The sequence below is a fragment of the Lissotriton vulgaris genome, chromosome 2_1 (assembly GCF_964263255.1).
Source record: "Lissotriton vulgaris chromosome 2_1, aLisVul1.2, whole genome shotgun sequence".
Classification (NCBI taxonomy): domain Eukaryota; kingdom Metazoa; phylum Chordata; class Amphibia; order Caudata; family Salamandridae; genus Lissotriton; species Lissotriton vulgaris.
Genome location: NC_141687.1, coordinates 256322322 through 256348986, shown reverse-complemented (window position 1 = coordinate 256348986; position 26665 = coordinate 256322322). Strand labels below are relative to the sequence as shown.

At 47.3% G+C, this 26665-nt stretch overlaps 1 protein-coding gene across 7 annotated transcripts in view; it reads right to left on the bottom strand.

The window, feature by feature from the left end:
* Positions 1 to 26665, bottom strand: part of ACACA (acetyl-CoA carboxylase alpha) — a 1131726-nt gene that overhangs the window by 807668 nt on the left and 297393 nt on the right. For all 7 annotated transcript variants that reach the window (XM_086954890.1, XM_086954892.1, XM_086954891.1 and 4 more), the window contains 3 exons: positions 17870 to 18058; positions 5321 to 5421; positions 1325 to 1413 (listed from right to left, as the gene is read on the bottom strand). In XM_086954890.1, the coding sequence (XP_086811016.1) occupies positions 1325 to 1413; positions 5321 to 5421; positions 17870 to 18058 (379 nt within the window). The remainder of the gene's footprint in view (positions 1 to 1324; positions 1414 to 5320; positions 5422 to 17869; positions 18059 to 26665) is intronic.

Here is a 26665-nt window from a genome sequence, read left to right as displayed (position 1 = left end):
CATCCGCCCGGCCACCCAACCGAGTGCAAAATCGTCGTGAGAGATCCGATCCAATAGACAGCCAGTGCACAGAGCAGTCGGGGAAGGCGAAGTCGGGCGCAAGTCGCCGCTCGCGACGCTCCTCCAAGTCAGTGGGTCCGGCCAGGGGGACAAAGAAGTCCGGGCGCCATGTTGGGACGCACTCCGCGACTCCGCAAACTTCGGTAGCGCTCCGGAGCAACCCTCGTCCGAGCTCCACCAAGGGCCCCGGCAGGTCTCCGTCGGTCCCCTCAGCCGAATGCGGGGTCTGGGGTGCCCCGCAGCCTCCGATTTACAGGATAAATCCGGGCTCAGTCCCGGAGCCGAGCTCTCAGGCGACCATCGCCATCGGCGCCCAAGCCACGCCCCCCTGCTCCCTGTACTCATGTGGAATTCTCGTTCTCAGCCTGCTCTATGGAGACATTGACACGTCCAGGTCTAGGCCTGGGGATGACAGACGTTGAGCAGCTAAGCTTAGCCTGGTTCTCACAAAGATGCTCCTCTATGATGCCCCATCCCACTCTGGGAACGATGCTCTCACCAATGCTGAGCCGGCTTTCCAAGAGGCCCGGGGCCAACGTCCTTGGGCACAGCATCTACAGAGTGGTCCAGCTTGCTACTCTGGAGTCTGGCATTCATACACACTCTAAAATAGCCTCATATGGCCATTCCTCCATCGGTGCTCACAGAGGGGGCTGAACTTTTCTGCTCGCTGCATCTCAAACAACAAAAGTAGCTAAACCATTCTCCCTTGGACCCATTGTTCACACAGAGGAAGAGCATTCAACTCCAGGTCTGCCACTCAAACTGAGGTTCAGCCGTCCTCCTCTGGGATACACGGCACACAAGGGTTTAAATTAGGGCTGTGCGAAATTCATTTGCTTTTGCATAGTTATGCAAAATTTCTGGAAAAGTACAGAAATGTACGCGTGATTATGCGAAATGCAAGTACATTATTTAGGAATATATTTCAGGATGAAATGCGCCCTTGCATCAATGTTTTGACACATGGATGCATTTTATGTTGAAAAACAATGTGGTGGGAAAAACACAATTTGCTCACTTTTTCCCTATCACATTAAAATATTACCACAAACGGTGCACAATTTTACAACTTTTAGCTAGACCTAATTTAACAATCTCTTTCAAGAGTTATTGAAGGCTGCTTCATGCTTTAAGATGGATGACTTGCCATGGACTTGCTCTTGGGTCCGGCAGTCAGAAAGAGACATAAGGCCATGCATTAAGGTCTAAGGCTCACACAGAGATGAAGACTGTGGAGCCCGGAGTTCAGAGGAGGCCTTACCATGCTGGAACTGAGTCTCCACCTTCAGATACTGCCGGAGCAAATCCATGACCACAGCCTTCATGTGTCCTCGAATACCGCTGCGGTACCTGTCAAAATAAATCAAGAAAGACAAAGAACAAGGCATAAGTAGGATCTTATACTGTCAGGGCCGGTTCTAGGATTTGCGAGGCCCTGGGCTAAAAGGGACCGTGCAAGGCCCCCTCTAATTTAGATAAGTGGCCCCTTGCAAGGAGACCATTCACAGACACTGTGGGGGCCCCATTGTCCAGCATTTTGGCGCCCCCACAGTTTTAACTTTTACTCCACAAGCATTTCTCACACCTTCAGTCCGATAGGTGTGAGAATTGATTGTGGTCTAAAAGTTAAAACTGTGGGGGCGCCAAAATGCTGGACAATGGGCCCCCCCACAGTGTCTGTGAATGGTCTCCTTGCAATTGAGGGAGCGTCTCTGTCTCCCTCCCCTATGCCTCCTGACACCATCCATGAGAGGCCCAGGGAGGGGGCCCCTTCCAATGGACCTTAATTGCAGGCGACACCTTTCTTTGTAATAGATCGCCAGGGAAACAACAGGACACATCACCAGTGCGTGGCCCCATGCTGGTGGGCTGAGTGCGAGGCCCTGTGCAGCCGCCCACGCTGCCCATGCCTAGCGCCGGCCCTGTATACTGTAGCGAGCAAGGTACTGCTGAAGAACTTCAGTTCAGCAAAGTACGGCTGAAGATCTCCTGTTCAGCAAAGAACTGCTGGAGATCTCCTGTTCAGCAAAGAACTGCTGGAGATCTCCTGTTCAGCAAAGTACTGCTGGAGATCTCCTGTTCAGCAAAGAACTGCTGGAGATCTGCTGTTCAGCAAAGTACTGCTGGAGATCTGCTGTTCAACAAAGTACTGCTGGAGATGTCCTGTTCAGCAAAGAACTGCTGGAGATCTCCTGTTCAGCAAAGAACTGCTGGAGGTCTCCTGTTCAGCAAAGAACTGCTGGAGATCTCCTGTTCAGCAAAGAACTGCTGGAGGTCTCCTGTTCAGCAAAGAACTGCTGGAGATCTCCTGTTCAGCAAAGAACTACTGGAGATCTCCAATTCAGCAAAGTACTGCTGGAGATCTCCTGTTCAGCAAAGGACTGCTGGAGATCTCCTGTTCAGCAAAGAACTACTGGAGATCTCCTGTTCAGCAAAGTACTGCTGGAGATCTCCTGTTCAGCAAAGAACTGCTGGAGATCTGCTGTTCAGCAAAGTACTGCTGGAGATCTGCTGTTCAGCAAAGTACTGCTGGAGATCTCCTGTTCAGCAAAGAACTACTGGAGATCTCCTGTTCAGCAAAGAACTGCTGGAGATCTCCTGTTCAGCAAAGAACTGCTGCAGATCTCCTGTTCAGCAAAGTACTGCTGGAGGTCTCCTGTTCAGCAAAGAACAGCTGGAGATCTCCTGTTCAGCAAAGAACTGCTGGAGATCTCCTGTTCAGCAAAGAACTGCTGCAGATCTCCTGTTCAGCAAAGTACTGCTGGAGGTCTCCTGTTCAGCAAAGAACTGCTGGAGATCTCCTGTTCAGCAAAGAACTACTGGAGATCTGCTGTTCAGCAAAGGACTGCTGGAGATCTCCTGTTCAGCAAAGTACTGCTGGAGGTCTCCTGTTCAGCAAAGAACTGCTGGAGATCTCCTGTTCAACAAAGTACTGCTGGAGATGTCCTGTTCAGCAAAGAACTGCTGGAGATCTCCTGTTCAGCAAAGAACTGCTGGAGGTCTCCTGTTCAGCAAAGTACTGCTCGAGATCTCCTGTTCAGCAAAGAGCTGCTGCAGATCTCCTGTTCAGCAAAGTACTGCTGGAGGTCTCCTGTTCAGCAAAGAACTGCTGGAGATCTCCTGTTCAGCAAAGAACTACTGGAGATCTGCTGTTCAGCAAAGGACTGCTGGAGATCTCCTGTTCAGCAAAGAACTGCTGGAGATCTCCTGTTCAGCAAAGTACTGCTGGAGATCTCCTGTTCAGCAAAGTACTGCTGGAAAACTTCAGTTCTGCACAGGACGGCCGGAGAACTTCAGTTCAGGAAAGTACTGCTGGAGATCTTCAATTCAATGGGAGTTATTGAAGGGAGAAGTGCATGTTGGGGAAACTATATGTATATAAACATTAACAAAGTTACAGCAAGTACTGCATTTAAATTAAGTTCATCATTTTCATGCAATCTCTCGGGGAATTTGATTGAAGATCAAGACTGCCCCATTAAAGCAAAGCACAACATCAGAAGATTATTTGACTATCTGCAGGAATATACATTTTAAAATGGGAAGTTATATGCAATTTAGATAACATTCACAGTACAGTCATACACATAGGCTAAACAAAATGATCCATCATGGAATCATATTTAAATTAATAAACACTACATACCTCTGCCTATGTTCAGCATCCCAGAACACACTCTTGCTTAAGACAAAAATCTATTTCCTCAAATCTATTTTCTGACTTCTTAAAATACTCCACTTACAAGTTAGAACAACCTAGAAAAGCAAGTGTACTGAAAAGGAAAGTTTTTAATTCCTCCCTTTGTAAAATAAAAGCTACAAAGAAACGGGGCTATATAGAGAGCAGCCTCATTGTCTCTTTAAGACAAAAGGCAGATTCAATGCCCTGCATTGTCAGTTGTCGCTCAATTAAGATTTCTAACCAATATTGCAATAATTATTTTGCCATGAGATGTTAGCTTTTAAAAAGTTAAATTGGATTAGGAGGTATTTTTTCATGTCAGTCAATGTTGTTGGATGCATGTCTGGTTCTAAGAATTCATTTGAAGAGGAAAGCTTAATATTTCAACACGTTTCACCTCGCCCCTGAAACTGTTGTACCCTCAAAAAGCAAGATATCCACTGCCACTATTCAGTAAACTACTACTAAGGAGATCAAGGGTGAGTGGCTTCTTGAGGAACATCTGTAGAGGGAGTTTTTGCTGTCCTACTTTTCTATCAGCAGTCCCAAGACTTGCTAGTGAGGACTAGATCTGTTCTCTGTGTGAATCTTATGATTAGGTGCCCCCAGGACAGGACCCAAAATATAGGGAAATCTGTAGAGAAAATAATTAAAAGACAATAAGATGGGCAGCTGGTACATACAGTTGTGGACATTCTTCCCTAACTTTCCCTTTGATGGAATTTGCTGAAAGGCCATGTGGCAACCAGTCCACACGATTATCAAATGCGGGAATATCTGGATTTAGATTTCTGAAAAGACACTTTCTGACATTCTGGAGTCTGACCTCTTTTGGCTAGCCTACTTAACTGCAGGTTTGCATCATGTTTGCAAAAATTTCATTTTTGCTATTTTCTTGTCTTCTTCTTCTTTCTCAGATTAGGTTTTCACTTGCTAATCCATTGAATAGTATCAATAAAGATCTCATGATGCAGAAAGAAACATAATTACTTTTAATCTTAATACCAGATATCTTCATAAAATTCTTAAATAATGAAATCTTCTCTATGGTGAAACCAGAAGAACTGATAATGGAATAATCAGAACTTTGAACTGTGAGGTTGTGCTAGTCTAAACCCATTCTTGCCTTTTAATGCTCTAAACAGGGGGCAATTAAAAAGGCTTTTTTACTGTTGCTTCTTAAAAATAGTGTTAATTCGAACTGACTAAAGAATTAAAACTAGATCGGAAAAGTTTGGCTTTAGAGAAGTATTAGTTTCAAAGTTATTTTGAGAAAGATTTTCTTCTGTGAAAACAAAAATGTTACATGATCTCTTTCATATTTAGCTATGTTCAGTGTTTATGATTTTAACATCACCACCCATGATGAAGAACTAGGACTACATGTGAGAAACCTTTTCTCCTGCTGCCATAAAGACAGCTGTGAACAAATACAAGATCTCACAAGAAATGAGTGAGTCATGTATGGAAGTGCTTGTCACAAGGTGAACAATTGGGCATTAAGGGTGAACATGTAACACCTGAAGTACTGTAGTCCTGCACCCGGTTATGTGGTGCACAGATCCTGAATCTCACCTCTGCACCAGCTGCACAATGCTTTGCGTGTTCATGAAGAAGACCTCCCGCTCAGACTTGCGGTTCAGCGTAGCGGCATGGCTGTCCAGGATATTGGCAATCTGAGTATGAGAAAGACAAAATCACATGATGCACCTGGAAATATGCAGAGAATGATACTGACTACTGTTTATCCCTTCCCATGACACTCAGAGTAGGGCATCCTGGGAACCACCAGGACCAGACCAGCAAGAGAAGCATCCTAGTAACAGAAGATTATGAGTGCTCCCTGTCTTAGCCATACTATGAAGATCAGAGCAAAAACATTTCCTGTATGCCATGCTCAGGGGTAATCTATATGGGGCACACCTGGAAACATGTGACTTGGCAATAACCAGTAAATAAGCGATGACTACACAAAGGAAGTCTAAATGCAACTTAAGTATGTATGACCATGCAAACAACAGGTGGAAGGATGTGCTCTCATTTTGCAGGTGTCTTTATGCTTAATTTATTGTGCACTTTACTAATTTGAAGCAGAAATAAATATTGCCGGCAGCAGGAAAGTTTCTTAAGAAGCCTATTTAGCAAATATCAGGAAAGAGTTTGCAGCAGTATGTCCTTCATTTACAGGTTCAGTATATAGAGAAACATAATCTGCTCATAAAAGTTAGGCCTATGTAATAAATCTACATCCTGCACAAATTTAGGAATTTTCAACAGAAACACACCAGATCTTTACTAAGGGGCCTATTACGATGCCACCCAACAGAGCACGTGACTGACCGCCGATGTTGCAGCAGTCCCGCCATTCAAATTAGGACGCACCCGCCATCCTGCATTTTTTACATTGCTGTGGGCGGTGCTGTAAGCAGCACCCACCGCAATGTAAAAAATGCATGTTGTGCATTTGCATGCACAACGTGACAGGCACCGCGCGGTGCCTGCCACCTTCTGCATGCAAATGCAGGGGGGGGGGGGGGGGGGTACCAGAGGTACCTCTCCATGTGCACCCCCACCTCTCCCAACACCCTGGGGGCCTGCAACGGGACCCCAAAAGCAATAACCGCCTACCTTTCCAAGGCTGCATCAAATATGGATGGCGGTGTCTTGCAGGCACCACCATCATTTTATGCCCCATTTCTGCCGGGTCGACGAGTCGACCGGCGGAAAAGCGGTGGGCGGTCTTTCCGTTTGCCGCAAACCCCCCAGCCATACTAATATGGCGGGGGGTTAACCTGGCATGGATGGCGGGCGGATCGCCGGGCCAGCGGCGGCTACCGCCGGCCCGGACAGGGTGATCCGCCCGCCTTCCTAATGGGCCCCTAAGTTAGTCTATACAAACACTTCCCTTGATGATGCCAAGGAAGACTATACAAACATGTAGCCTTTCTTGTCCATAAACTAAAGGCTATAAAAATATACACTGTCTATATAAGGGAATGCTTTTCCGAAACATATACTGTTCAAATATATGAGGTGAAATGGACAGAGTAAATATATCCAAGTAGCTGCATATAAGCTTTATATCCGCTATTTATATTAACAGTGTGGTGATTCACTTGTGTGCTGTTAAGTATAAGGAATAAAATGGGCTTCATCAACATCATTAGATATAATACTGTTTATCCAAAAACAATTTAAACAAAAACACGGGGCGTGGCCAAGATGGCGGGCTGAGAGGACGCACTCGCCGTGAGCTCCCGAGCCCCTGGAAACCCTGCACCGCTCGACACCGCTGATCTCCCCCAGATCGAGCGGAAAACGCACCCGGTGCTCCCCGTGGTGGTGTAGAACAGCCTGCGATCCCTGGTTGCCCTGCCGCGGCGGCGGTTCTGCTCGAGAGCCGGCCGAAGCGGTGTCCGCCGAGAGACCTGAGGGAGGCTTGAGAGCCGCAAGACTTGAGGACTTGGTGTTCCGGCGTGGTGGTCCTGCGACTAAGGGAGGGCCGCCAATTTGCACGCGACCCGGCGCCCAGGCGGGTGCCGAGTCGGCTTTCATCGGCGGAGCGGAGCTGCGTAGACGGTGGAAGCGGAGGCGGAGCCGGCCTACAGCAACTACGCAAGTCCGGGGATCGGGAGGGCCTGCGCCACGTGGCCGCTCCGGATCCCCTCCTCTGGCCGCTACGGAGTGAGGTTGGGCTCTCGGCGCACTTGAACACCTTGGCGGCCTCTGACTCTGGCTGCCGCGCGCCCTGCGAGCCTAGCCCGTTACTGTGCACCCTTCGTGTGGACCCACGGGGGGGGCCTGCCACGATCCCCCGGCGTTGGTTCCCTGGCCCGGTACGGGCGGCCATTTTGAAGAGTGCGGAGCAGCTGCCCGGCCTCGTACGAGGGCTCCTTGCTTGAAGTGCTTCCACTCCAGTGGCTGTGTGTCCGGCCGGCCTCTGCTGCTCGACGGCCCCGGCCTGTGGCGCCTACTCACCGAAGCTGCGGACACCGGTGATTCCCACCTTTCCGAGATGTCGAATGCCAGGGGGCAGAGGAGAGGCGATCGAACTTTGCCGGACATGCTGGGCCGCGGCGCCCCGAGACAGGACAGGACCCAGCCCGCCCCGAGCCCTCCGACCAGCTCAAGGGGTGCCGATGGTGGAGAGCCCCCGGTGACTCGATCGTTCCTGGAGTCCCTGTTCAGCTCCTTGAGGGAGGACTTTCAGGCCTTGTAGCAGGAGGTGGCCGGGGAGGTTCGGGAAGTCCGGAGAGAGGTGGACTCCCTGGGAGAGCGGGTTAACAAAGTGGAGGAGGCTGGCCATTCCAGGGACGAGGAGATCACCCATCTGCAACAAGAGGTCCTGCGGCTGCGGGACCAACAGATCGAGCTACAGGCCCACGCCGAGGACCTTGAAAACCGGTCCAGGCGGAACAACATCATGGTCCGGGGTGTTCCGTCCAACGAGGAAGGTGAGGACGTGGCCGCCTACCTGGGGGCCCTGTTCTGCGAAATCCTGGGAGAGTCCGAAGACTTCCAGGTTCGGATCGACAGGGCGCACAGGGTCGGCCGTCCTCGCAGAGCTACGGCGCCTCCCCCGGACATTTTGGCTTTCTTGCCGGACTTCCCCTTGAAAGAGCGGATTCTCCGCGAGGCGCGGCGGCAGCAGCCCTTCCGCTTCAGAGATCACCCGGTGGCCCTCTACCAGGATTTATCCACGATCACATTGCAGAAGAGGAAGACCTTTAAGATCGCCACGGACTTCCTAAGGGAGCACGCAACGCAGTACTCATGGGGGCATCCCTTCCGTTTGATTTTACGATGGAATGGAACATCGCACCAGCTCCGGTCCCTCCAGGATGTCTGCGGGGTACTGGGGATCACTGCTTCGGACACGGACACCCCGGCGCCTCGCCGCAGGCGGAGCACTCGAGACGGTTGGCAACTGGTCGGGGAGAGGCGATCCCCTCCACCTGCGAGGCCTGACTCGCCCACGATTCGAGCCGAAATGTCTAGCGCCATCCAGGACGCCTCCAGGACAACGACGAACAGCGATGTGGCCCTGACGGCCTGAACTTACTCCGGGGGGAGTCTACATTAGCCCATCTTCATTGCAGGTGCGGGGGTCATGGGGGTGGAGGGTGACGGGGGTGCTGGTGGTAGTGGCTGGACGTCCACTAGAACGACTTTCCACGGCCTTGTCCGCTAAGGACCAGACTGGGACAATGACTCTTTTTGAATGGTCTGGGGAGAGGGGGGTGGGAAGGGGAGTTGGACGGGGAAGTTCGGGGTCTGGGGGTTTGCCGGGGGGGGGGGGTGAAGGGGGGAGTGTGGAGTTGGGAGTGTGGAGATCCGGGGGGAGAGGGTTCACACAGTTGGGGAGTTTTGTGGCATGGGGACTGTACTGTGCCGTGGGGTGGTTTGCTTTCTCTGTGCAATGGAGCCGCTTGCTGTGGCCTCTGCGTTCTGTTCGGTGGGCCTCGCCCGCCTTCATGTGCGTTTCTGGTGTTCCCCTCACTGATGGCCCTTAAAATTGTTACTTTGAATGTGAAGGGGCTGAACAATCCGGTCAAACGGCGGGCTGTACTGTCCCTGTTAGATGATTCCCAGGCCGACATTTGCCTACTGCAGGAGACCCACCTGCTGGCCAAGGATTGTCCCAGGCTGCGCACCCCTAAGTTCCCCACGCAGCTCTTTTCTTCCGGTGCCTCCAAGACAGCAGGGGTGGCGATCCTGATATCAAGAAGGTTCAGGGGGGAAGTTTTGCAGAAGGTAGCGGAGCAGAAAGGGAGGCTCTTGGCGTATAGGATCAAGGTGGGGGGTTTAGTGTTTACCATAGGCTCCATATACAGCCCCAATGACCATCAGGACCAGTTTCTACACAGGGCACTAGAAGAAGTGGCATCCACGCCTGACAGGCACATTGTCCTTGGGGGGGACCTGAATGTGGTCTTTGACGCATTTCTGGACAGGTCGGTGCAGAGGCGCCAACAATCGGGGGAGCTTTCGGGCTCGGTTCGTACCCGATTGGAGGAGCTTGATATGCACGACATGTGGCGCCGTCTCCACCCCGCAACCCGCGCATTCTCCTATTTCTCCAACGCCCATAAGTCATACGCGAGGCTGGATCATCTTTTAGTTACAGGCCCGATGTTTGACTGGCCTCGAGCGACGACATGGGGGTCCTATCTCTCTCAGACCATGCACCGGTGGAGGGCACCTTCCGTCTGCCTCCTATGGCTCACTCGAGGGGGGTCTGGCGTCTCAGGGACACTTTACTGCATAGGCAATCAGTGGTGAAACAGATCCGTGCGTCCATAGCGGACTTTCAGCGCGTTAACGACAACGACGACACCACTCGCGCGACGCAATGGGCTGCCCTGAAAGCTGTGCTCCGTGGCGAATTTATCGCCATCTCCTCGGCGGAGAACAAAGATCGCCAGCTCTAAAGGGGCGAGCTTACCCGCCAGGTGCGGGAGCTAGAGCAGGTGCATCATCGGACAGGTGCCCCCCGGGTCTGGAGACAATTGAAGGCCGCCAGGAAACTCCTGTCCGCACTTGACACGGACAGAGCGGAATACGCAGTTCTACGCTTGAAGCACAAGTACTACACCGGCGGGGACAGATGCGGCCGGCTTCTGGCGCATAAGCTCAGGGTGCAGCACCAACAGCACCGGGTGAAGGAGTTAGTTGCCCCCGCTGGAGGGTCAGTCACGGAGGACGGACAGATCGCGGAAGTTTTCCGTGAGTACTACGCTGATCTATACGCCGGCGTTCCCCCCTCTGCGCGAGCTGAAACAGAATACCTAGAGTCGGTGTCGCTCCCGTCACTGACGCCGGATCAGGCCCACTATCTGGAGCGGGAGATTCGGATTGAGGAGGTGGTCACGGCGATCTCCCGGCTCAAGAACGGGAAGGCCCCGGGACCTGACGGTTTTATCCCTCTCTTCTACAAGACCTTTTGCCTGGAACTCGCGCCACTTTTGACGCGCCTCTTTAATACGTTCTCGAGCCGGGTGCTATCCCCCCAGAATTCCTTCAGGCTACGGTGTCTGTGATTCCGAAGTCGGGCAAGGACCGGACTGCTTGCGGATCCTACCGCCCGATCTCACTCTTAAACACGGACCTGAAGATTTTCACCAGTATTCTGGCGGCACGTCTGGCGCTCCACCTCCCGGGCATGGTTGACCCGGACCAGGCTGGGTTTGTACCAGGCCGGCAGACTGTCGACAATACAAAGAGAGTGACCCATATCCTGGAGAAGGCCTCGCGGATACCCGGGGAACGCATGCTCCTCTCCATTGACGCGGAAAAGGCGTTTGACAGAGTGCATTGGCCTTATTTGGAGAAGGTCCTGGGCAAATTTGGCATCGGCGAGAAGTTCAGGCACCTGGTATTCAATTGCTATCGTTTCCCATCCGCGGTAGTGCGGGTGAACGGGTGCAGCTCCCGGCACTTCCCCATAGAGCGTGGTACCAGACAAGGGTGCCCGCAGTCTCCTTTGCTTTTCGCTCTTTATATGGAGCCGTTCGCGCAAAGGGTTCGCCAGAATCCCGATGTCATTGGTGTCCGAATGGGAGAGTTCCATCATGCTCTCAGTCTCTATGCGGACGATGTAATCCTGACACTCGACGATCCGCGGAGGTCTCTACCTGCATGTATAGCAGAACTGGACCTCTTTGCGGCAGTGGCGGGCTTCAAGGTGAACCTTGGAAAGTCTGCAGCCCTTGACATTTCGTTGTATAGCGCCACCAGGGCTGACTTACAGAGGCTATTCTCTCTGAGCTGGTCTGGGGAACGGATTTCGTATTTGGGGATTCTTCTGGCACCCTCTCTCCCCGCTATGGTCACGGCCAACTACACGGCTTTAAGTGCGAAGATCAAGGAGGAACTGGCCCGTTGGGATAGGGGCACGTTGTCGCTGCTGGGCAGAGTGGCCGCAGTGAAGATGACCCTCCTGCCACAGGTCTTGTACCTGTTTCGGGCGCTCCCGCTACAACCCCCCAAAGGATGGTTAGCGGAGACTCAGTCTGCTATCACGCGCTTCGTATGGCAGGGCCGTAAGCCTAGGATCAAAAGAACCATTGGCACACTGGCGCCGGAGTCTGGTGGCCTTGGGATACCGGACCTGCAGAAGTACTTTCAGGCTGCTCAGTTGCGTTATTTGGTGGAGTGGAGCCGGTGGGAGTCGGACAAACATTGGCTGTTTCAAGACCAGGCGGTGGCGGGCAGAACGCTACAGGAGGTGCCATTCCTGAAGAGGGCCCACCTTTATGCCTCCTTCGTGACACGGGTCCCGCTCCGGGTGTGGGACTCTGTAGCCATCAAGCACGACCTCACCACTTTTCCCTCTCCCTTCACGCCAATAGTTGGTAACCCGGACTTTGGCCCGGGTATGGAGCTGGGAGCCTATGACCATTGGCGAGCGGCCCGCTGCTTCGCTTTGTTTCATCTGTATGGCCCGGAGGGTGTCGTTTCCTTCCAGGACTTGCGGCGGGATTATGGCCTCCCCGAGACGGAACGCATGCGATACATGCAGGCGCGTCACTGGGCGCTACAGCCTCAGGTGCGAGCGACTGCGGATCGGACGATTACGGCATATGAGCGTTGGCTAGTGACTCGCTCATCGGACGCCAAGCTTATTTCTGACTTGTACAGGATGTTGCAGCCTCCCCCCTTTCACATCTACAACCCGGGGAGGGAGCGGTGGGAACTTATTGGTATCGCACCCCTGAGAAACTACATGACATGGACCACTCGATACCCGGGACATGCTGGCGCAACTGCGGCCAGATTGGCACACTCACTCATGTACTGTGGGACTGTCCCCTGCTGGCTCCTTACTGGGAAGAGGTACTTAACGAGGTTGACAAGTGCTTTGGGATAGAATTACCCCGCCTCCCCGCCTATGTTCTACTGGGCTTGCCGAATGGTTTAATGTACCCTCTGCGATCTAAGAGAGGTAGACAGACAGCGATAGCCCTGGGGTCAGCAGTACAGAACATACTCATACACTGGCGCACTACCACGCTTCCCACTGTTGTTGGTTGGCTACACAGATTGTGGTATGTCCTGGGCATGGAGAAGTTGTCACTAGTAGTGGCGGGGGACGTGGACACTTTTGAGGAGCTCTGGGCGCCATTCCATGCTTTGTTAAGTTTAGAATTCAAGGAAATCACCTGCCCTAGGTATCTTAGACTGCTAAGGCTGACGCCGCCGCCAGATCCACCTGATTAAGTGGCCCATGTAGGCAACTGATGGAAGGAGGGGGCGCCAAGCTGCCACAAGGAAAGAGCGAATGGTTGACGGCACAGTACAGGGGGTGGGGGGGGGGGCGGGACTCGGGGAGTTGGGGGGGCAGTTGGTTGGGAGGGGGGAGGGAAGGAGTTGTTCCCCTTTTTCTTTTTCCCCCTTTGTTCCCACTCACAGGTGCGCTGGCTGTGAGACTCTGGCACGAATGTGCCCGCCACATTGAAAGAACTGCCTTTAAGCATCTATTGTATCGTGCACGCTGGCTTTGAGGTGCACCTGTGGTTATTTGTCTGTTATGTTGTTTCCTTCCTTTTCCCTGCTGCAATAAAATACTTTAAACCTAAACAAAAACACACAATTGGAACACAGCCATGTATTACTTGGGTAAATACATATTGATGTTAAGAAGGGTTGACAAGAACAGCTCGTGTCACAAGATGTCTAAACTGTCCCTTTGGGATATGCATACCTTAAACCGGTGCCTCTGGGAATATTTCCTGGTACAAATTATATGTTTACTTTGATAGGTTGCTGCAGTAGGAAAGAGAAAGGTTGGAAGAGCAGAGCAAATGACAGAGAGATGGAGCAGCAGAAAAAGTAGGAGTGGCTGTGCAAAGAAATTCCCGTTCACATTTACCTTAGTTATCTATCAAGCAAAATATATTATGGCAACTACAAGTAGAAAAAGAGTGGCCTATTCACAAATTGCACTTTGTAGTACATTTATCAGTACTACACTAGTACTACTCACTTACTGCAAAATGCTATTTGTTCGACCTGGCCCTTTCTGCACAGTCACCCCCAAATATTTTGCCTTCCTCCTCCCCCTTTTGCTGAATTAGTTTTTGTTCGCTTTAGGACTCTGGACACTTTACCACTGCTAACCAGTGCTAAAGTGTATGTGCTCTCTACTTAAAACATTGTAACATTGGCTTATCCACAGTAGGCATATTTAATTTAGTTAATTTAGTTAGAAGTCCCTAGTAAAGTGCACTACATGTGCCCACGGCCTGTAAATTAAAAGCTACTAGTGGGTCTGCAACACGGATTGTGCCACCCACTCAAGTAGCCCTTTAAACATGTCTCAGGCCTGCAATTGCAGAACCGGTGTGTGCAGTTTTAAACTGCCATTTCGACCTAGCAAGTTAACCCTCTTGCAAGGCCTAAACCTTCCTTTTTAATACACATGTCACCTCTAAGACAGGCCCAGGACAGCCCCGAGGGCAGGGTGCAGTGTATTTAAAAAGCTGGACATGTACTTTTAAGTTTTACATGCCCAGGTAATGAAAAGCTCTTCAATTCGTTTTTCACTACTGCAAGACCTATCTCTCCCATAGGATGACATTGGGATTACCTTATTACATTTTATAAGTGTAATTTCCAATTGTGAAAAATAGATATTTTGAGTTTGGTGTCTCTGAACTCATAACTTAAAATCACAATCTATACTACTATTATAAAGAGAGAACTTGCACCTTTAGGCAAGGTAAACTCGGGAACTACAGCGCCAATCCACACACCCAAGACATCTTAGAAAACCTCAGGGCAAGCAGAAGGACATAGGCTACATAAAAAATAAATAAAACATTATTTAAAATATTAATAAATTGAAAAAAGTAGTCCCTTGCAACTAGCGCCGGCCGCGACGTCTGCGTGAGGGGAGGAGCGGCGACGACATGAGCGACGTGAGGGGAGGAGCAGCGCCAGAACCAGGAAGAGCGGAGGACAACAGCGCCGGTAGGAGCAGCAGCAGTGAGAGGTACGTTGCTGGGGCGGGGGTCGGCGGGTGCCCAGCGCGGGCTTCAATGTTTATGGAGTCCGGGCGGGAGGCGAGGCGGGAGGCGCGAGGCGGGAGGCGGGAGGCGGGGCTGCTACTTTTGCGGGCTTCAATGTTTATGGAGTCCGGGCGGGAGGCGAGGCGGGAGGCGGGGCGGGGGAGTTGGTACTCATCACCAGAACAGCCGGAGGAGTAGTCCGAATTGGGCATAAAGTACGTCACGTATGAGCCTTTGTGAGTTGCGCCAAGTTTTAACTGGCAAACATTATGGAAGCAATCTGCCTCCTCTTCGCGGGCGTGCCCAGGTTGGACTTTCCATTCAGGCTTAGGTACTTTCCTTGACCTTCCTATGGTTGAACAGTAAAGGTCTAGCACATTGAAGGGGGTGTGAAGGATGGTGCCAGGCAGAGTGCAACTTGTAGGAATCACATTTGATTACAGTCAAATCCCAATAATTATTACTTTATTATACATTTAAATGAAAAGAATAGTTGAAATTAAGACCTTTAGGAAAACCTGAGTTCTCTGTCTTATAGTGTTCCAAAGTTATAACAACACTATTCTAGGCATTTCACAGAGGCGGACTTCAGGCTATTGAAAGGTATGGGAGTGTGTTAACATATGGGCCGGCTTCACAAAGCTTTGACAGTCTAAGGCCACGTGGCTGCTACTTTTTAACTTAATTAGAGTCCGGGCGGGAGGCGGCGGGGGGGGGCATGGGGGGGGAGTCGGAGAACATGCTGCCCCAGCCACCTTCTGCCCGGGGTTATGATAAAGTTGGATTTTAAGCTTCAATCTGAAAATGCCACTTTTAAAAAGTTAGCGTTTTCTTACATTATATGTCTCTGAATGCATGTCTGGCGTGGGTGATGTCTGGGTTTTGTGAATTCCCTCAGGACAGCCACACACAAAGGGAACGTGCTGACACTTGCACCTGAATAGGTCTTTGCCTGTACCCACACAGAGAGATGCATGCCGCCACCCCCCATCCCCTCCCCCCCGTAGTGAGTCTGCAGCCAGGGCAGGGACCTTGTGCACTTAAAAGACCTCTCTTTGAAGTACCCCCCTCCCCACATCAAAATCACAACTGGGTACCGGACCCCTGACGCCACTAACTCAGTATACTTCTGGACCTGTGGTTACTCTAGGTGAGAAGAACTGGATCTACACCACCTGAACCCAGAGTGGCTCCAAGGACCTGTCTGCTTGCCTCCTGTTTCAATGTCTCAGGGACATCAAAGACATCAAAGACTTCATTCCATTTTACCAACCAGTACCTGGACTCTGCTATTTCTGAGACCTACCCTGCCAAGTGTGCCAATTAAGACCTGGCCCCTTGGAAGTGGGTTTTCCGTTGCTCGGAGGACATCTCATCACTGGCTGCATGGCTCAATGACAACGCATTGCCTTTATCGCGAGGGATTCCACGACGACGGATCTCCCAACTGTGCGACTCGAAACCAATGCATCGCCTACAATCCCAAGAATATACGTCTGACTGCTGCTCGCATCATGATCCTCTATGTTGAACCGTCCTCCGTGAAGGTACTGTTTGCAGCTCCTGTATCCAACCTGCGCTTCATAGCGGTCGGCCTGACTTTTCAGATTTGACCCAGGCCAGCACAACCATATAGCCCCTGATGGTGCTTTATGTTTCTAAGCACTATAATTCAAAATAGTTTTCAAAAATTCATAACTCCGATTCTACGTATTGGATTTTTCTCATTGTGGGCTTGTTTTGTTCATTAATTTAAGCTCTACCTTTCTAATCTGGTGTGGATTATATTTGTGTGGTGTTTTCAATGTTTTACTGTGTTAACTGTTGCACAAATACTTTGCACATTGCCTCTTAAGTTGAGCCTGACTGCTTTGTGCTAAGCTATCAGTGGGGGAGCACGAGTTAATTTAGGGTGTGTATCTGACTTACCCTAACTAAGATTGTGGTTCCTGCTTAGACAGGGTGCATACCTCAGCTAACCAGAAACCCAATTTTTAACACTATTCACAGACCTAAGTGTGCAGTCCTCTGCCTCCGCCTCTCTTATGTTTTTTATGCGAAGATCTCTGCATACGTAGGTATATATTATAGTAGTAAATGTGGCAGGAACCTGTGCTAGTGGATAAGAAATATGGAACACATTCAAACAAATGAGAGAGTATAGGAAGGCTTAAGCAGGCATTTAGGAAGGGGTAAGAAGGTGTTTAGGGAGGGGCATGCCATTACAAACATCTAACCACAATAGAGTAAGCCCATTGCTAATCACAAACTACACTTCTAAAGGTACTTCAGACAAAAAGAACCCAAAACATTTGTAAATGTACTCTAACCCAGCCTTGGACTAAGTCCAGCACCACACATGGACACTGACAGGCACTGCAACACACTCACATAGAAAATAATGGAAGCATGGATTTAAAATAACACTCCATAGAAAATAAAGTTAAATAAAGTAAACAATAAATTAATTACTTAGAATACATATATGTGTATATGCCTACATGTAAAAAGTTAAAAGTTGTAACTTTACACTGTTAAATGCTATTCTATTAGGCAATTTTGATGGGGTGGAGACCAGAAGTCTGTACCTAGTAGTAACTTTACATTCGGACATGGTGAATACCAAAACGTGTACATTTACTACAAGGTGAAGTAGTATGTTTTACCTTGAGTAAAACTACATGTGTACATTTAACTTTGTGAATAAGACCTGGTAATAAGTCATCAAAGAGAGAGTGCAGTTACATTTTGCTGTTGCTGCAACATAGTACACGTCGGACACAAGCAGCCACACATGCTACATGAAACTCTGTGATGTTCACATTGAAAACGTTTGACCATTCAGCGCTTTCCAGGAAACGTCAAACTCTCCTCCCTTTGTCCCAGGTAACTACAAGTGCATCCCTCTTAAAGATAATGGACATTCATATTAGAGTTAATGTACAGGATCTGTGTACACTAATATGCAGATGATGTGACGGATGCAAAATCTCAAGGTAGGTAAGCAGGTCACTTAATACAGTATAAACTTTCTAACTTTCTGACCCCACCTAGTCTAGAGTCCTGCAAACACTTATAGTATCTCCTAGACATGAACAGATGCTAATCACACTACCTGCTGGCTGGGGAATTGGCACAGGACCGAGGTGATGTTGCTGGCATACTGTGCCATCTCCTTCTTGATTGCTTTCTCTACATTGGGTGGGATCCGCCCCGACACACTAGTCATAATGTCCTGAAGCTCCAAGAGTGGGAGAGAAGGGTCACGTAGTGTCTTCATAAGTCGCTCTACCCAATCCTTAAGCTGCAAAGCAAAGAAGAGACAGTACCTATTAAGATCTACCTACACCAGTCACTGGTATTGTTGTCAGCATTATAGTCTGTTTACATATCTCCTTTTTTACATGCAAATTGGGTTAACAAATACAGGTATTCTAAATTAATGGGTTTTACACCATATAGGACATGGTTTTCTTTGCTCACCACAATATAATGTTGTGCCCAACTAACACCTGGCAGAATTTTATGGCAAGATAGGAGGCTAGTATTAAGTATTAAGCATTATGCATGAACTTTTATTCACTCTTTCGAAGCAGCAACTCCTTAAAAGCTTCAAAATATAAACATCACAATGAAAAATAGAATTCTCAGTCCCATCAATACTTCTTGTCCTCCATATTCTTCCTCTTTTATTTGCTGCTTCTGAGCACATATTTATCATTGGATGTGCATATTATTAGGATTGGATGATTGTTTATATAATGAATGAATGTTTATATATTTCATTATAGACATAGAAGTATTGTAATTGCGATTAATACCTAATGTATGGGCAAAACTGTTATATGTAAGAAATTTGTTACGTTTTCCATTTTAAAGGTATTTTGTATTATTCGATTTTTTAGCATAAATAAAAAACATTAAGGAAGATCATGGTTTGGGTTCTTATTGTGGAAAGTGGCTCTGTATTTACAAAATAGCAAAGGATTTTCACAAACTCATTTGACTAGTTACATGTCGGTTACGCTCCTCGAGCGCCATTTTGGCATGTGCACGAGAGCAGGAGTGGTTTAATTTCAGCTCGTACTCAGGATAGAGGACGCGGTCAGGCAGTGGCAGCCCTTTTGACAAAGACAGCTGTGTGAATGTATCTGATGTTTTTGGTCGTAACGCATCTTTCCGAAGGAAATGGGGCTTTCCTCACGCCTGTAGAGAAGAGTCTGACGTTTTAGGTCAGAACGTGTATTATTGAAGGAAGTAGGGCTTGTTTAGAAACAATTGGGATTGTTTTTAAACATGTTAGGCATTAGAGGCGCATTAACAAGCAAAGAAGCACTTTGGCTTGGCATTGTTTGCCAAAAACGGTCAAGGCGGCAGTTGGAAGGTTTTGTGAAGTAAAATAAAAGCGCCTATTTCAGGGAAAAGATAGAAAGGCCTAAAACAATATTTATTTACAAAATAATACAAACTAGTCAATATGATCAAGAAAGGTAATGAAGATACGAGCCAGGATGGCATCATGAGGAAAATTAGAAGTCAGGAATTGCATGATACTGTTCAGGAAACAGTGAAACATGTACAAAGTGAGAAACGGGACTGTAGACAAGTAGGTGATGAGAAATATGTTTCAGTATCTGATGAGGAGGATCTAAATAGAAGTCCAGGAGGAAAATGCATTAGGAAACAGAAGCATTTGGCTGTTTTGTCCAAAAAGAAGGGAGCTCAAGCCCCTCAAGAAGAATAGGTGTCCAAAGTGGCACAAAGAAAAGTCAGTTTAACACTGAAAGTGAGTCTGATCCAAAGGATGACTTGGAGATGACAGGGGAAACATCCAATTTGGATGAGTATATTCTGGAAATGGATTATAGACATTGTTTAGATAATAATAATAATAATAATAATAATAAAGAGATTTATAAAGCGCCTGGTGACGCCTTCACGGCGTGTCCCCGCGCTGCAGAGAAAAAAAAAGAAAACCCAAAAGGAGAGAGGCAGATGGCCACCCTGCGATCAACCAGATAGCTAGTTTTTATACAGATGGGTCTTGAGAAGTTTTCTGAACTTAATTTCAGATCCTTCTAGCCTAAGACTGATGGGGAGTTTATTCCAATTGCTGGCTGCCAGATGTCTGAAAGAGGAGTTTGGTGAGAAATAGGAATAAAGAAATAACAGTTATGGATCAATTAGGTGACACATTATTCGACCTAAGGGATATAAGACACCCAAGGGGTAAAGATTGTTGGCCCTTAGACCATGTGTCTAATTATATCAAGAACAGGATAAGAAAGCCACTAGAGAAGGATGAGAGAAACATCTTGATGGCTGAATGCTCTCGTCCGGTGACAGAGGGGAAAGTAACTTTAACACCTAATCTAGATCCGGAATTAATAACTTATCTTTTTTGGGATGGGCACAGACCTTAGAAAAAGTCTAAAGAGATCAATAAAACAGTTCTAGATATTCTGGGTCTACCTGCTAAGATTTCTGATACAGTAGAGGGATACAAACTTGAAAGAGAGTGACCTAACTATGCATGTACCGGGAGAATGGGGCCAATGTGCAAGTTATTTGTTTGGGCAATGCCAATGCAGGACTAGTGGCAGAGAAATGCAGAACAGTAATAATGCACATTAATCTTAAATTAGGTGATCTGGTTAAAAAGGAGTCAAGTGAAGAGGCCAGCAGATTATTATTTGAGAAAGGAATGGTTGAATCATAGAGTAAATATGTACTGACTTTTACATGTCTAGATAAAGTTCACTTTTTAATGTGCAGAGTTTTGGCAGGGAACACATTTTATGTGAAGTCTGGGAGGAGACAGCAACCTTTCAGCTGAGCAAATTATAAGTTCCATATGTCAGGATACCAAATTTATGGAAACTATAGTGGGAACCAATGTTTTAACCCCAACTGGGTAGAGAAGCAAGAGGTAGAACTGGCAGAGGATGTGGACAAGGTACCAATCAGAGACAAGGTGAGTATGAAGACTGTTATTGGTTATTGGGAGGAAGGTTAACATTTTTCAAAGATCAATGGAGAGAAATAACAAAGGCAGGGATACATGGTCTTGGAGGCAATAGAAGGTTATCAAATAGAGTTCGATTCAGAACCTCACCAAACGAAAGAACAAAACAAACTGATTTTTCAGAAAGAGTTGGCGAATTTTGTACAAGAAGAGATTTGATGAATGATAGTAAAAGATGCAATTGTAAAAATAAGGGAGGAACAAAAACGATAAGTGAGTACTTTATTTCTGGTGGAAAAAGGGGCAGAGGCTGGAGGCCTGTGATAAATTGAGAAATTTAAATCAGCTTGTCACATACATACACTTATTCATATTTAGAGGAACATGGTTCTGGATTTAGAATGGATGGTGAAAATGGACCTCAAGAATGCCTATTTCACGATTCCAATTACAATGGAGGGTCAATGTTTTTTACAGTTCAGACGGAGAGGACATTAATACCAATTCCAATGTCTCCCATTCGGGGTGTCTGCCGTGCCTTGGTGTTTCATGAAATTACTAAGACCAGTAGTGGGTTTCCTAAGAGAAAGAGGGGTGGAGAATGATTGTTTATTTGGATGACATTTTGATAATGAATCAAAATGTGGAGGAATTGAAAGATCAGTTGATGTCGGTAAGGAATTTGTTGGAAACATTGGGTTTTATAATAAGCATGGAGAAATCGATTTTGATTCCTACGCAGTGTTTGGAGTTTCTGGGATTTGTGGTAGACTTAGTAACAGTTACCAGAAAAAAAGGTAAAGAAGATAAGGCAAGAGGTGAGATTGTTGTCAAGGAAGCAGAAAGTGAAGTTGAAGGAGCTGGCACGTATGATCAGTCTGCCATCCTCATCAATAGAAGCAGTACTTCTGGGGCCTTTCCATTACAGGGCACTTCAACGGAGCAATAGAAGATTGCATTCTTGCAGGATTGGAGGGGAATTAAAGGGTAGGCGTTTCCCTCATTTTCAATGATTCAGAGAGGATTAGTATAGGTGAGGAGGCAGACATGTCAAGCAGTACTAGTCAAACCTTTTTGGAAAACACAAGCATGGTTTCCAACTATTATGTAAATGCTGATAGAAATTCCATATGTGATAAAGTCGAGCAAAGATCTTTTAAGAGGAATGTAGAAGGAATTGGTGAAGTCAGGTTTGCTCAACCTTCTAGTATGGAGGCTATCAGGAGATCAAGTAGATTCTGAGGCCTTTCGGGAACATCTACAAATGTACTCAATGAATCATGGGCTCTAGGAACTAGAAAGAGATAAACGTGCACGGCCAAAGTGGTTACATTGATGCATGGAAAAAGATTTGGATCCATGGAAGCAGATGAAATAGAAGTGGCAATTTTCGGAGCCAATTTATTTGAAATAGGGTTGTCATATAGCACAGTTAATTGTTCTAGATCAGCTGTTGCAGTAGGACATTCCTTAAAACAAGGACTGTCAGTGGACAGACGTCCGTTGATATGTAGGGTAATGAAAGGAATTGGGTTGAAGAGACTGCCTAGAGCGAAATATCAAACATTATGGAATGTTGATTTGTTACTAGACCTATTTGAGAGATGGCCAAGCAACAAATACTTTGGAGTAAGAGATTTAACATGGAAATTGGCAACATTATTGTGTTCAATTTCATTCAGACGAGTTTCTGATATAAGGGAGTGATAGGTGTCCAATAGATTTTTTCAACCAGATGGAGTAATTTCTGTAATTTGGAAAATATCTAAGACAATGTCTAGCTTAGTACTTTACCCAAGATTTGGCAACTCTTCAAAATTGTGTGTTGAGATGTAGGAAACTAGGATGTTCGAACACGGATCTGCCTGAGTGGGTCAGCTGTTAATTTCATATGTAAAGTCATTTACAGCTGTCACAAATGCAACCGTTGCAAGATGGGTAAAGGCTGTGATGAGGTAAGCAGGTGTAAATTTGTCACAATTTAGGGCACACTCTGTCAGGGGTACTATGGCAAGTAAGGTTTTTATGATGGGGGGATGATTGGAGGATCGATTCGTCTAATGCTGATAAGTTTAGGAGGTTTGCTTTCAGAGCTGTAGAATATGTTTCAATCTGTGCTTGGAAAAACTTTGACCATGTATAATGAGAGCCCCCTGTCTTGCCATAAAATGACAAATCGTACAGTTTTACTGAATAAAGAATCACAATTTTATTAAAGACAAGGAGTCTGGCATTATCCTGCCCATCCCTCCCAATAAAGGAGGCTGGGTGTGTAGATAAATAGAAAATATTTTGCATAAAGAAAGTACATTTTAGAAATGAAGAGTTTGTATAGTACAGTAAGTTAATGATTTAACTGAAGTAAAATTGTTTAGGGTTTAGAGAGATGATTTGTCTTTATTTTGCAGATAGTTAAAGGCAGATAAAGAAAACAGAAGAACACCGAATATGAGAAAGAAGAGGAAAACAGGAGGAATATCGAGGACAAGGAGTTATGGGACTGAGGATTCTATTTTTCATTGTGATGTGTATTGAGTTCTGTTTTGGAAGCTTTTAAGAGTGAATACATTGTAATGCTAGCCTCCTTGTCTTTAACAAATTGTTATTCTTTATTCAGTAAACCTTTAAGAATTGGCATTCTATATTTAAGATACTCTTTGGAATTAAACATATTCCAGAACTTTAAGGACACATTTCAGAATTCGACAAACTCACACACATTTTCAAACTCAGTAGAATCACACACATTACAACTTGCTATAGAACCACATACATTCCAATGACTCAGCACATAACATGGATTTGTACAATAAGAACAACAGACAACAGCGCATGACACAGTGCCCTCCTTTCAAACAAACAACAAAGCAAATGTGGATGTAACATAACAAAAATGAATGCCTTTCATGACTCGAACACTCAAACAACCAAACACACAATGTTCACGATAACACTGCTCTTGTGCCACACTCCCACACACTGAACACACTACACCTTACACAACCCACTAAATTGCCCAGAAACTCACACGCAAGGCTACTCAATAATAAGGCAATCGAATGACAAAATGAGAAAAGATATACTACAATCTAACTACACAAAAACAAAGTACAGAAAAAAAAGCAGAGTACCAATTGCAAAATGGTGCACAAAAAGTGACAACAGTCATAACACAAAAAATAAACATAAAAAGTGTGGCAGCCATAATAAATGCTGCATCCATAAGAAAATACACCTTGCAACCATGAAAATCTGATCAAACCTATTATACCCTTTAACAATAGTAAAAGAGGCATCCAGAAACATAAGCCAAAAACACCTATGAAACCACACTGCATGTTTCTTAACAAAAGGAAGAAAATAGTAGTACCCGAAATTCATTTTATTTGTTTCTGTTTCATTTGACAAATGTAATTCACCGTTGGTCCATTAGTATTAAATAACAACTATTATTCATAGCCCATGATTTTAAATTTAAGATGCCTAACTGAGAAGTAATATAAATTGTAGTACTGATAAACCTCCAGACAACATGCACTAGGTTCTTTAAACATACATTTTAAAGTAAACCATGGACCTTGAGAACATGATATTTTTTCCTTCTGACCAATATAGTGCATATCTTTTTATGAGTTATGAACCTGATTTTAATATTTTGCTTGCCTACTTGGTCTTCTCCAGCAGGGCGTACACTTTGCATCCATGGTGTAAACGTAGTCTTCCAAAACATATTAGACGGGTCAAACGGATTAGAAAAGTCAGCACATATTTTAGGGACACAGTGTACGAGTTACTTGCATTCGGTAATGATGTATCTGGTAGAGACAATTCTAGCCGCAGATTCCTTAACATAGAATTATCCCCAGGCGTGAGACTGGGTCCGGAAAACATTTTGCCACGGCATCCCTGCGCGCCGGGGGGACGGTACCACGTGAATCCACCCTGACGTCGTCCGCGACCGTGACGTCAGCAAGGATACATAAGTCCCACCCCGGCACGCCTACGTCAGTTTTCGTTGGAGAACTTTTCTGCGCCACAACGCAGAGCCATCACAAACAAAAACTGTGAGAATACTGGAACAGTGTGCGAAAAACCCTGCTAAACAGAAGGGAAGAAACAATGGTAAGGTACAGCCCCATCCAAAATAGAGACAGGTACTGAGGCAACAAGATATGGAATGAAAGAACAGGGCACTGCTACTGGAAAGCAATCCTGCAAACAAATACAACAGCCTCCCGGGGCACAAGCATATAAAAAATACACAGCAAACTAAGAAGTCTGCAGTCACCTTCCAGAATGGAAGCGACACCAAGGTCAGAACGGAGAGCAATGACCATTCAACCTCAGACAATACCGGCAGGGAGAAAGTCTCCCGAAAGCCAAGGCTGAGACCAGCCAAGTCAAGGCAACCCCAAGGACTGCCAAAGACAGAAGGGCAAGTGACAAAGGAAAGAAGAAGCACAAGCGAACCCCTCACTGGAGACCAGGGTACCGGGACGCAGAAGTGCCTATAAAAGTCAAGAAAGGAGCAATAACAAGAAGACTAACATCCCCCGAAGGAGGGAGTAAGAAAAGGCACTCGCAAAGACAACCAACCGGAGGCAGGCGAGTGCAGAAGACAAAGAGGGCCCTCGCAGAGCGGGGAGGAAGGGCGGGTCGTGAAGGAATCTGCGGCTAGAATTGTCTCCATCAGATACATCGTTACCGAATGAAAGTAACTCGTACATCTGATAGAGACTATTAGCCGCAGATTCCTTAAAGTAGAATAGATACCCTAGACATACCCAAGGGGAAGGAGGGTCTGCGAGAGGACCTCCCCAGCTCAGGCGAACCCAGGACCCCGACAGGGGACAAGTTGCCGGGACAGGGAACAATCCAGTCCTCTCCAACAGGGGGTGAGCCGCAGGAACAGGGAAAAGAACCCAGTCCCGTTCCCAAGCAGACCAAAACCCCAATGTCGCAGAGAACACTGCCCCACAGGGGATGTCACAGCGGCATTCCGTCAGCCCACCTTCACGAAGCAGGAGAAGGAAGGGTAATACGGAAGGAGGCCATCAGCCAATGTACCAGGGACCTCCACCCGAAGCCCCAGGTACAGGCAATACAAGAGGAGACCAGCAACCAATGTACCAGGGACCTCCATCGGAAGCCCCAGGCACAGGCAATACAAGAGGAGACCAGCCGACAATGTACCAGGGACCTCCATCGGAAGCCCCATGTACAGGCAATAGGAAGGAGTTCAGCAGCCAATATACCAGGGACTTCCACCGAAAGCCCCCTGTACAGGCAACGCCGGGGAGTACCGAGGAAGAAGAGTAACCCAGAGACTCCAAGGAGAGGAGCAGAAACTAGGGTAAGAGCCCTCCACCGGGAACACCCCCAGTGAAGAGGGCAGCTGAATGCATCACAGCTGGACGTCAACAGACCAGACAGAACAGCGCGTCAGAAAGAAGGCAGTTGGAGGAGAAAAAACATAGGCTCATAAGGCTCCCGAAAAACCAGCAACAGGGGCGCCAGGCCTCACTCCAAGAGCCGTGGACCAGACAACGCCATTAAACCAAACGTCTAGACCACAACGTCCAGGTGGGCACCGCTAGGTGCCAACAAGCAACCAGCCGAAAAACAAGAGGAGAAACAAGTAGGACGAACCACGTCGTCAACACAGAAAGATACCCCTTCTGGACACCGGACAGAGGAACAGGCCAAATGGCAGATAAAGGGCAAAAAAGAAAAGACACCGTAGCACCAAGCCGCAGCTGCCCAAGAAAACGCACCAGCGGCACATAAAGTCAGGAAGGTCAAGGAACCTGCACGGGGAAGTCCACATCCTCCCCATGTAAAACAGGGATATCCAATAGCTACAACAACCCACATAGGGTAGACACGGCCCAAGACGTATGGGAACTACTCTTAGAAAAGAAAATCCCGCATCAGAGAACAAATGAG